The sequence below is a fragment of the Typopeltis vanoorti genome, chromosome 3 (genome assembly GCF_054136105.1).
Source record: "Typopeltis vanoorti isolate ZY-2024b chromosome 3, IOZ_Tvanoo_1.0, whole genome shotgun sequence".
NCBI lineage: Eukaryota > Metazoa > Arthropoda > Arachnida > Uropygi > Thelyphonidae > Typopeltis > Typopeltis vanoorti.
In genome coordinates, this window is record NC_143551.1 from 48,240,565 (window position 1) to 48,252,722 (window position 12,158).

General features: G+C 36.1%; 1 protein-coding gene across 3 annotated transcripts in view; it reads left to right on the forward strand.

Moving 5' to 3' along the window:
* LOC150108109 (epidermal growth factor receptor-like) overlaps nucleotides 1–12,158 on the forward strand; it is a 495,579-nt gene that overhangs the window by 244,667 nt on the left and 238,754 nt on the right. For all 3 annotated transcript variants that reach the window (XM_090415594.1, XM_090415593.1, XM_090415595.1), the window contains 2 exons: nucleotides 2,412–2,553; nucleotides 8,191–8,292. In XM_090415594.1, coding sequence (XP_090271720.1) covers nucleotides 2,412–2,553; nucleotides 8,191–8,292 — 244 coding nt within the window. The remainder of the gene's footprint in view (nucleotides 1–2,411; nucleotides 2,554–8,190; nucleotides 8,293–12,158) is intronic.

Sequence of the window (12,158 nt, forward strand, 5' to 3'; positions counted from 1 at the left end):
AGGATTTGAAGAGGATAAATTAACCTTGTAAAGAGTGCAGAAGCAGATAACAAAGATATTATCAGTACCGTATAATGTTAGTTATGAGGATAGACTGAAGGCATGTGGACTGCAAAGTTTGTAGGAAGAAGGAGAGGTGATATGATTGAGACATTTAAACTGTTGATAAGTAGTTACAGAGTTGACACTGAGGAATTCTTTGGTTGGTATAACAAGGGGAAGAGCAAGGACAATGGACTATCCCTGGAAGTCGTGAGCAAGAGGGTAAGGAGTAGTTTCTTTGTATGGAGGTTGGTTGAACCATGGAATTCATTGCTTGATAGTATGGTGAGAGCACAAATGGTAAATGAATTCAAGGAGTGATATGATAGACTGTGTTTTCTGGGGTGGGCCTCCTATTATGAGTCTTGTGACTTCATGTGTCCTGGATCATCAGCATCATAATAATAATAAAGTTTGCCTCTTTAGTCTTTTTACTTCTTTTTATTGTCCTTTGTATTTACAAAGGACAATAAAAAGAATTAAAAAGACCCTTCCATTTTTAACAATGAATGCAAAATTATTTATTACATTTTACTATATGAGAATTTTGCTGACCACTGATTTCATTGTGCTTTCCACCTGCCTATCATGATGCACAGAAACCTACCCAGGTGTCAGAATTAGAATTGTTAGTGTTTTACCTCCCCCCACCTCATAAGATTTCATTCGACCTACGAGCACTTTTATTGGAATCTTTGAAGTTTTGAATCCCTACCATCTATACTATAGGAAGCAATGTGGTAGTTCTGTTAATAGTATTCCTGTGTGTATCACTCTTTTGATTCAGCTCAAAACTTTATCTTGAATTTTAGAAAGTTAGAAACTCACAAAGTTAGAAAACCATTTCTATCTCTTGCTTTCTTCTATACTCAGCTTTCATGAATGGTCCCTTAGCCTGCTATATACCCTAGTAATTTTGCCAAAATATGAAATAATGTTGTCATATAATTCTTATGTTGTGGCATAAAAATATCTAATAAGGGCTTGAGATAGCTCTGTAACAGGCCAGTATGCATAACACATAGAAGGGAGAAGAAGAATATAATGGTTGGTGAAGTGACAATGCTACATTACTAGGGTATTATTATAGAACAAAGTAGTTTCCTGTTGCCTTTCTGATCCAAGAGTATTCTATGTCTGTAGATATGCTTGTTCCCAAGTGGTTTACCTGTTTGGAGGGATGAAAAACCCTAGTTTCTGAGAAAAAAAGCCTTCACCTCTGTATGAGAATGGTTAACTCATTTGATTGAAAAGTCACAATAAAGGTTCCTTGTGCCATAGATGGGATTTGAATTCAGGTCTTTCCAACCAAAGGGCTTCATCAAAACCAGCTGAACTATGGAGGCTTGAATTTACTTTATAGCTGAATGAAAAAAATTTCTACAACTATCTCTGTTCCAGTGTATTTTAATGATAAGGGGATACACTTTTTTTTTTTTTCCACTTGTATATGGAAAATATATGATGCATCAATTTAACCTTAGACCTGGGTGTAGCTCTCACTCATGACAGTTTAACGAACTTCAGCTTTGAGCTTGCTTTCTGTGAGTAGAGCATTTTCACTTGGTGGTAAGTTTGGTCTGTTATTAAATGGATTTAACACTGAATGTCCTGGCCTTGAGAGAATCAGGTCAGGAGTGATGAGTTTGAATTTAGTAGTGATCCTTTTGGGTCACTCACTGAGATTTATAATAATTTTGTAGATCATTCAGAGCTTTTGGAGAGGTTTTATATTGTAGATGAAAGGTTATTTGCAAATCTATAGTACATTTTGTATTTTTTTTTTTTTTTGTGTGTGTGTGTGTGTGTGTGTGTGTTAAGAATTTTTGGAACTTTTTTTTCAAGCTACTTCAGGCCTTCTTCAGCAGAGAAGTGGTCTCACACTAGGCAATGAAATTCATCTCCTACCTAAAGATAATCACAAACACCCACAGTGAGATTTGAATCTCCAGTTTGTTGGTTGTCAAGTGGGTGCACTTGGCCAATCAGACTAGCATTGGTACCTCAACAAAAGTCAATACTGGTCTGAGCAGTGGTCATTAGAATGATGTTTTTGCATTATGGTATACTGAGGCAATTGATGTGAACTCTACAGTCTCTTATATACAAGTAACCTAGTTGTGAAGGAACTTCACAACTAGATGAAGAAAAATTAAAAAGTTACAAATTTCCTACACTCAAACTTTGCTGCTTGCTTACACTTCAATAAAGGATTAAGCATGAATATAATTTCTTGTCAGATATAATTTACTTATAGTGTTAAAGTTTTTCGTCACTTAATTTCCTAATCAGTTCTGGTCTTTTATTTTTCTTGGCCATACTATTATACTTCTTATTGCTCTAGTATTATTTTTAAATGTTTTTTATAGGCATGTAGAAACTTTTATGACAATGGTGTTTGTAAGCAAGAATGCCCTCCAATGATGAGATACAATCCTGCTACATATTCATGGGAAATCAATCCAGATGGCAAATATGCATATGGAGCAACTTGTGTTAAAAATTGTCCAGGTAATTTACATGTGTGTGTATTATTTTAGATATATGAATTGATGTTGTGCATATATTGATATATTCATTATAATAAATTATGGAGCAAGCTACCATGTTAGAGTAAGAACTAATTTAATATTAAATTAAATTGTTATAGATCTATTTTTGAGGGTGTTAATGACTCCAAGTTTTTGTGAAGGGTGGTGGTGGTAATAGTTTGTATGTATGTATTGGCCAGTATATGTTATAGGGAAGATATGCGAGAAGTGTATCTCGAAAAGGAAGTGAGTTTTGGTTTTCTGTTTCAATAGTAAATGTATACATTCATGTTTGTTGGTTCAGGTGGCTGGAAATTAAAAGCCAAAACCTAGACTACTGTGCCCAGATATGGGCACCAGGGTTTCTTCTTGATCCAGAGACGAGTGACCAAGATGATAGCAGGTCTATGGAATGAACCTTATGAGAACAGGTTGAAGATTTGTGGGTTGAAAAAATTGGTTGATAGGCAGAAAAGGGATGATATGATTGAGACATTCAAATTACTGAAGGGTGTCTATAAGATTAATTCAGAAGATATTTTTGAGAATAGGACTGGTGGTGGGAGGACTAGGGCCATACACAGAAGCTAGGCAAGAATGTGGTTAGCAAGGGTGTTAGAGCTAGGTTTTTTACTTGGAGAGTGGCGAATGAGTGGAATAAGCTGCCAGAGTCTGTTGTGGTGCTATGAATGAGTTCAAGACGAGGTATGATAGATACTGTGCGGATGTCGAATAGTTGTTCTTGACATGATGTTAGGGCCTCCCTTGATGAGTCTGTCGACTCCTTGGAGTTGCCCGAAATAATAATAATAATATACTTGGCACACGTCTTTCCTCAGCTAGTCTATCCTTTACTCTCTACCACAAGACTGCACATACTAGCCAATACCTCTTATTTAATGTATTAGCCATCATCATATAATGGCTAATACATTAACAAAAAAAGAAAAATACTGTTTTTGTTCTAACTTATCTGTGAGTAATCTCTAGCCTAATTTATCAGTTTGCAGTCTTTAACCAAAGATAATAACACTCTAACTTTGATATAGTAGGTTTAGTACCAGTGGAGGCCAGGAGGGTTAATGGTTGAACAAATTAGTGTGAATTTAGCATACTGTGTGTGTGTGTGTGTGTGTGTGTGTGTGTGTGTGTGTGTGTGTGTGTGTGTGTGTGTGTGTGTGTGTGTGTGTGTGTGTGTGTGTGTGTGTGTGTGTACATGTGTGTGTACATGCTGGTGTCCAAAAACTAAGGACGAACTACATTTTCACTTGTATATGAAAAAATTTTCAAAATTACAGCCAAATGTGGACATAAATTTATTGCTAGCATACTCATAAATTCTATTACATAAAAAAAAAAAAATTAAAAAGTTATAAATTTCCTAAAACACAGTTAAGGAATTAAGTGCAGTGCTTACATAAAACTTGCAGAGAGATATTGTTTCCAACTATATTGTTGTGTTGGAATGTGTCAATGCTATTCAAGAACTATCTATCAGAAGCAATGTCTGAATGTATTCCAATGGTCAGAAGATTAAATAAGGTAGGTGTGAAATGGACGAATGAAGAGATTAAGCATGCAATACAGAGAAAAAGGTTATAGAGGCAGCATAAGAGAAGTGGTAATAACCAATTCCATGAGGATTACAAAGACCAGGCAAGCTGGATGACTTGATTGATAAGGGTAGCAAAAGTGACGTATGAGCAGCAATTAGCTAATAAAGCCAAAAAGAATCCTAGGGAGTTCTTTTGATATGTAGCCAGCAAAAAAAAGAGAATGATTATGGAAGGATGACATTGATTGGAGAAAATGATATAAGGACAGCTCTTGTGGAAGATATATAGTGGAGATACTTAATGAGCATTTCATAAAGGTCTTTCATTCTTGTGAATATGACTTCATGGAGAGATTGAGAGCAGTTGATGATGAGGAGAGACTGACTGTAGGTGGCAAGAGGTGTATGGGGAGTTGAACAAACTTGATGTTAATAAGGCTGTGGGACTAGATAATATATCACCACGCAGTAGCGCACTCAGGGTTTAATCTTGGGGGGGGGGTGCCGAGTTGCATAGACGATTTGAGAATATACACTATGCATCGCATGCAACCTATGATTGAGCATCTGCAATGATTGCTAATTCATAAGTAGTATAGAAATAGAAGACACGACACAACACAAATAAAAAAAAATGAATTTTATTAATATGGAAAAGATTTTTGGAAAATTTTCTAGTGTTTGTTACCTTTTTTTTTTTTGGAGGAGCCAGGACCCCTTGTCTCCCCTCTGGGTGCACCATTGTCACCACATATTCTGAAGGAATATGCCAGGGAGTTAACATCTGCCTTGACATATTTTTTTAATATGAGTCTTGCACTGGGTCAAGTTCCTAAGGAAGGCAAGGTTATTATGCCACTTCATAAGGGAGGTAATAGAAGTCAAGCATCAGATTATAGGCCTATCTGTGTGTCAGGTGTTGTGGTTAAGTTGTTGGAGAAGCGTGTGAGAACTTGGATCCAGATTTGGGCTGACAACAATGGTATTATCTTTGATAGACAGCATGGATTTGCTAAAGGGAGGTCGTGTTTTAGTAATCTACTTGCTTATTACAATAAGGTGATGGCTTCTTTGGACAGAGGAGAGGGATACACAGTAATATACTTAGATTTTGCAAAGGCTTTTGATAGATTACCGCAATGATAACTTGATAGTCAAAGTAGAGCAGATGAGATTGGATATTAGGTGAGTGCATTGGATTGGAGACTGGCTATCTGATAGGTATCAGCAAGCTGTGTATGGGGGAGCAATATTCCAGAAAAGGAAAGTCACTAGTGGTCTCAGATGTTTTAGGGCCATTACTGTTTATCTTATATGCGAAATGATATTGGTGAAGATTTGGATGGAGATATTCAGTTGTTGGCAGATGATACAAATTTGGGACAAACTATGAAGAGTAGAGAAGATGTTGTGGCCTTACAAGAAGGCTTGAATAAATTGAGTGATTGGGCACAGGAATGGGAATGCGAGTTCAATGTTGCAAAATGTAAGGTTTTAAAATTTGGGAAACAAAGATGGGATGTAGAATTTATACTTGGTGGAGATATATTGTCGGAGGTAGAGGCAATAAGAGATCTTGGGGTGATAGTGGATAAGGATCTGAAATTTAAGGGACACATTGCCAAAATTGTTAAGACAATATAAAGACTTCTGGGAATAATTCTCCCTACCTTGCAGAAGTAGAGAGATTCTTGTTCCATTGTATAAGGCTTTGATTAGGCCACACATGGACTATTGTGCCCAGATTTGGTCACCTGGTTTTCAAAAAAATGTAGAGATGTTGGAAAGGGTCCAGAGGCAATTGACTAAGGTAGTTTCTGATCTCTGGAATCAAATATGAGGAAAGATTGGGAAGATGCAATTTACAGAGTCTAGTGGATAGGAGGAAGAGGGGAGATATGAATGAGACCTACAAGTTAGTAAGAGGTTGTTATAGGATCAGTGTTGGAGAGGTTGTATAGAAAACAGTGGGAGATCAGGGGAGAACCAGAGGCCATTCCTGGAAACTGTATAAAGAAGGTGTGAGCATGGGAGTGAGAAGCAGGTTTTTTACATGCAAACAATGAATGATTGGAATGCCTTGCCTGAAAGTGTGGTGGGTGTCTGCAGAGAATTTGAGCATATTTAAAGCATGGTATGATGAGCTGTGTGTATATGAAAAAAGGACCTCCTAGATGAGTCTTTGACTCCATGGGGTCTTGGGGTAATAATAATAATATATATATATATGTATGTGTGTATAAATATTCTAAATGATATGAAGGTTTAAACATCACATGATTATTTTGGTTTATATTAAATTGAATATAAACATATTGCTCTAACATGGTATTTGTCACCATAATTTATTATAATGATTGTTGCTGATCATCATGTGAAATTGTGAAAGAAAGGATATAGTAACATATGCAAACAAGAGATGAAAAAAGTCAAAGATTAAAGTATATTCATAGATCATAATAACCAGTTGGGATTTGGATAAATTTTAAGGTCATCATGGAAAACATTGAAGACAACTCAGGAAATTCCTTCCTGAAATTATGTTGACATTTAAGAGAATAAAATCCTGAATACTAAGAACATTATATGGTGTGAGAATAGAAGAAGACCATAGAAGATCCATAAGAATTATTTTATTAACATCATGCCTCTTTATTCCAGTGTGGTAGCAGTTAAGAGTGGAAGCAGTTAAAATTTATGAAGAAAGACTATGATAAACTAGAAAGATGAGATATGAGGAATTTGTGATTTTTCTTGTGTAACATTTTGTTGAGCAGGGATGATGATGATGAGATATATGCCACATGACCTCAGCTAAGACTGGGTGAACTTGAATTCCTGAAATCTTCTGTTTAATGTCAGTCCCACACATGAAAGGTTGTAAACCTAAAACACATTTTATGATGTGGATATGATAACGCTTAGACAGTGACCTTGCTCTACTGAAGATGAAAATTTCAGGCCATTTCAGATTTTCATCTCCACGTCAACATCCACATCGATGTCAAAGTGGGATACTAACCGTTGCTTGTCGGTTGGAGAATGGAGAGATAGCCAAGATAAGACTGCATGATTACATTGATTAGTGCTAAACTTTAGAAGTGTAGACCAAAAATATTGATGAAACTGATGTTCTGGCAACCAGTGAGAGTTGTGAGGGAAAAAAAAAAAATAAGGACCTGAATAGATGACCTAAGTGAATTGATTCAGTCAGAAATATCCTAAAATATTAAATATGACAATATTGGGAGTGCTGATGGATAATGGACTAATTTGAAGGCGAATCATTGACAGAAGATTAGTATAATGTAAACTTAATTGTGAAGTTTTGTCATAATATCCTGAACATAACAAGAAGTTGATGTGATGATGATTATGATTGTATATAAATGTTTCTGTGTTTTATTGCCAAATTGCATATATGCATATACTTAAATTTTATTTCTTCCCTTCCAATCTTCTTTTAACATTTTCCCCAAAAGAATTAAGTTTGTCTGAAAAATTTACTACTTTATCCAGTTTCCTGTCAATATCAAAGGGAAAGATTTTGTGTGTAATATTTAAATTAAATTAGTAATGAATATACATATATTAACTAACAAGAGTCCTAAAACTGAACCCTGGAGCATATATATTTGATATTTTATATTCTACTTAATTAATTAATCATTAATTCATTAAATCATTAAATCTCAGATAATAATAATTCCAGATAATTTGATGCAATGCAGTGAAACTTGTTTAAAAGTTAAGGTTTTGTCTAGCTGTTATAGATGAGCATTTTATTTTATTTTTTCACTTGATTTATCCATAAGAATATCAGTCCAAATTGTAGTAGTCATTAATTTGTTCAAAGTCATTGATATAAGAATGATATCATAGTGTACTTTTTAAAATAAAGATGATGAGAGGCTTGGTATCTAAAGTAATAGATACAGATTTTGTAAATAATTTATAACTTATAATTGTAAATAATTTATAACAAACTATTTTGTAAATAGTTTGCTGTATAAGTTGGGAAAATGTTGTTAGAATGAATATTTTTGTTTTAAATTTTGATAGAGCACTTATTAAGGGACAGTGGTGCTTGTGTACGATCTTGCCCAGCTAATAAAAAAGCCCAGAAAGATGAATGTGTGCCATGTGATGGACCATGTCCAAAAAGTGAGTTTTTTTTTATTATATTTTAGTATATAGCTTTTAGGTATTGTTTTTTTAATACATCCCTTATAATTTTATAAAACATTAAATTTGATTGAATCCAGTTTAGGAAGAATTTTCTTTTATTATTATAACATTATTACTAGACATCCATTACAATGTTATCCAAAACTTTATTAGTAGTACATGATAATAAGTCCACTTCAAGAAATAACAGTATCTACAAAATTGCATCCAGCTTATTATTATTATTATTATCAATAGTAGCAATATTAACATCAATATATTATTATTAACAAATATTAACGTAGCTTTTCGCACCCTACTTATACAGCTTCCAGGAAATGGCTTCTTGTTCTATCCCTGTCTCCCTTTTCTTTATGAAAAATCTCCACATTATATGTCTCAATCATATTCTCATCTCTTTCTTCTCTTATAACATATAATGCTACTGTCAGGATGGGTGAAGCAAAAATGCTTTTCACATTCCCCTTTGTCTATAAAGGAAGTTATTTGGGAAAGGGAGTTTTGTGAGTTTTAAGCTCACCCTCTGGGGGAGTTGTATTAGTTATGATCAGCTGGGAGTAGAATAGCCTTCAGTCTTTTGTATTTGTAGTACTCATTGTAATTGACAGCTTGTATGATCAGCGGGTTTGAATGTGAACTTGACTTGATGAAGAATTTTTCTGCGGGATCACGAAGAAGGGAGGAGATGTATGGAATGCCGGTTTCTTGATGAATCTGTGAATTTTTGATAAACCATGGGGCATCTAGAATCATCCTTAGGCACTTATTTTGGATTCTTTGTAATTTTGAAATGTTTGATTGTGAAGTGTGACTCCATGCTGGTGAGGCGTAGATAATAACTGGACATATAACCATCTGGTAAAGTAGGAATTTATTTTGTAAATTCAGTTTACTCTTGCAGTTGATCATTGGGTAGAGTTGAGCTATTATGGATGTGCTTGTTAAAAAAAAAAAAAAAGGAGTTTCTTATCCAGTACTACTGGATAAGAAACTCCTTTTTTTAACCCCAAGATATTTGGCCTCTGATTGCCATGGGATCTTTTGACCAGAGTCTGTCTGTCCTATATAGTATATATCCTCTTAATCTTGGGTGGTCTGTGGTGTGATTCACTGATCAAGATTATGTCTGGATTGTATCTGTTTGTGAATAATTTGCACCTCAATAATTTTATTTGTCAGGCCGTTAGCATTCCATGCCATAACCATGAGGGAGTTTAGTTTGAATTGTTTATACATTATAGAGAGCTGTCAATGTGGATTGGGTTTCTAGATAAAATCTCTTTTTGGAAGATGGTGAGGTGCTTGCTTTGCTAAATTCATGAAACATTGTGGCAAGCAAAGCAGTTAGAACTGGTGTTAACTTGGAGCTTGTTTGCTCTTGAGATGAAGGAATCTGAATTTGTGCTGCCTCTGCTTATGTTTTAGTCATGGATGAAGAGTCGCTTGCCTTCCTGTGCTGTTGAATGTGAGATATTTCAATCAGGAGAGTGACCTGCTTGGTTGCTTATTTTGTCATTGCATGGGGGGAGCAGGGTTCACTCTTGCTGACCCATGATTTTTTGGGTGGAAAAGGCAACCCCTTGTAATTAGCGGGATGTGGTCCTCTACAGTTAGCACAAGCAGGTGTAGATCTTGGCTTGGTGCAGGTGTTGGTTTGGTGTCCCTCTCCACATTTCAGACATCTGTAGGCAGCTCTGCACAGCTTTTGGGCATGCCCAAATTTTTGGCATCTATGGCATTGCTCTGCCTATGCCTTCTTCCTTAGAGGCTCGGTTATAATTTTGAGCCTGCAAATATCTGTCACTTCATATATCCTTTTCTGTGTGTTGCTGATTTTGACCAATACCAGTGGCATTGGCCTTTTGTCAGATCTCAGTGTCCTCCTGCTGACTTTGATTGGAGTCAGTCCTTGGCTGATGAGGTCGGCAGTGATCTCATCAGTTGTGATGCCCTCAGCAACCCCTCTAAGCACCACTTTAAGATTTTTCTGCTTGCTAGTGTGAAGGTATGGAATGGCAATTTTTCGAGTTGTCCAGTATTTTCATCATATTACGATAACCTGAAACAGTAGCAGGATGGATCTTTACACCCTCATCAGTATTTCTTGCCCTGGAGAAGTTGATGTTTTGTTCTCCTAAGGACCTCAAGACTGAGGTTCACTTCTCTTTGTCTCGGAGGATAACTGGAGGGACCTTTTCTTTTCTGTCTTGGGTATCATGTGTTCATCCTCTTCCATATGATTTTCAGATGTTCTTTGCCCTTTGTTTGATTGTTCTGTCTGGGAACAATCATATTGTCGGGGTGTCTTTGGTGGTGGAACAGGTGTGAAGTCCCCTTCAGTGTCCACATCAACTTCTTCCATGTCATTAACCTGAGCGTAGAAATTCAGACAGTCAGGATATGCTGTCTCAAATTTCTTTAAGGTAAATTTAAGAACGTCGAGAGTCCGATCTTTGTTTAAATTTTTAATGGCTTCCTTAATGTCTTTTACGTTTTCCATTATTCTTCACCATATATTGTCAAAGAATATTCTGGTGTCTATAGATAATCCTGTAGACTTTGGAGGGTCCACTGGCAAATCCCGCAGACACACATGGGTGTCTACCAGCAAAACAATATATGTTAAAGTTCATAGTGCCCTAAGTAACAGGGGAAAGGAGTGTCAAGAACTCACTTGGCCACAGAGTGGAAACTTACCTCCCTAAAGTACCATACATCCACCACTAGTCCTCGTTGCAGGTGGGGCTTACACGGCCAGACCTCATGAATTTTTCATGTAGAGGGGGAGACAGTGGGTTTCGAACTGTGCGCCAGTACAATGTGAGATTCCCGAAAAAACTTATATAAAAAATTCAATCAGGCACAGTCTAAAATAACACGTCCGATCTCGTCAAAAGTCACCTTATTTTCCATTCAATAATCTGTCCAATTCCAATCCATCTTTCTTCTATCCTTATCCTTATAAGGACTGGCTTAAAGGGGCGAAGCAAGAATGCTTTTCATCTTCCCCGTTATCTGTAGAGGATAGTGTAGGGATAAGGTGTTATTGAGCTATTAAAGCTCTGGTCATGGCAGGAGGGTAACAGCAATGGCCGAGCCTCAGTTAGAACTTCATTGGCTACAGCATTGCCATCCATTACCCTCCAAGGGTATGGTGGTTGTCACCTCAATAAACTCTTCATCCATCTTTCTTCTATTCACAAGTAATGCAGAAGTCATATTTTCATATACAAGTAGCCAAAAGGTGTCACACCTTATTATTAAAATACTCTGAATTAGTGATAGTTGGTGGAAGTTTTTCCAGTTGGTTATACTATAAATTAAAGATGTCAGAAATTATATTCTTGGTTTAATCTTTTATCCAAGTGTAAGCAAACACAGTTTGCATCTGAAGTATTTTCAGGACTTCTGCATTACTTCACTCTTAATATCACCTCTGGATCTGACTCTCACTAATGAGACCTCAATAAAGATCGAAACCAGTCTGAGTGGTTACCTTTCCCATAATGCATAGCATTATGCATCTCCGTAAGGATATGTATTTTGCATTATAGTCTACTAAGGCAAGTGATGTGAAGTCATTAGCTTCGATATACGAGTTTCCCTGTCCTGAAAATATTTCAGGTGCAAACTGTTTTTGCTTACACTTGGTTAAAGGATTAAACCAAGAATATAATTTTTTGACATCTTTAATTTAAAGATAAACAGTCATTGTCTGAAAACAGACCCCCTTCAGCACTCCACAAAATGACCTTCCTCTTTTGGGATACCACTTCTCCATACATGACCCATTGATACTATCTGACAGACAATCACCTATCCAACTCACCAATCTATTATCC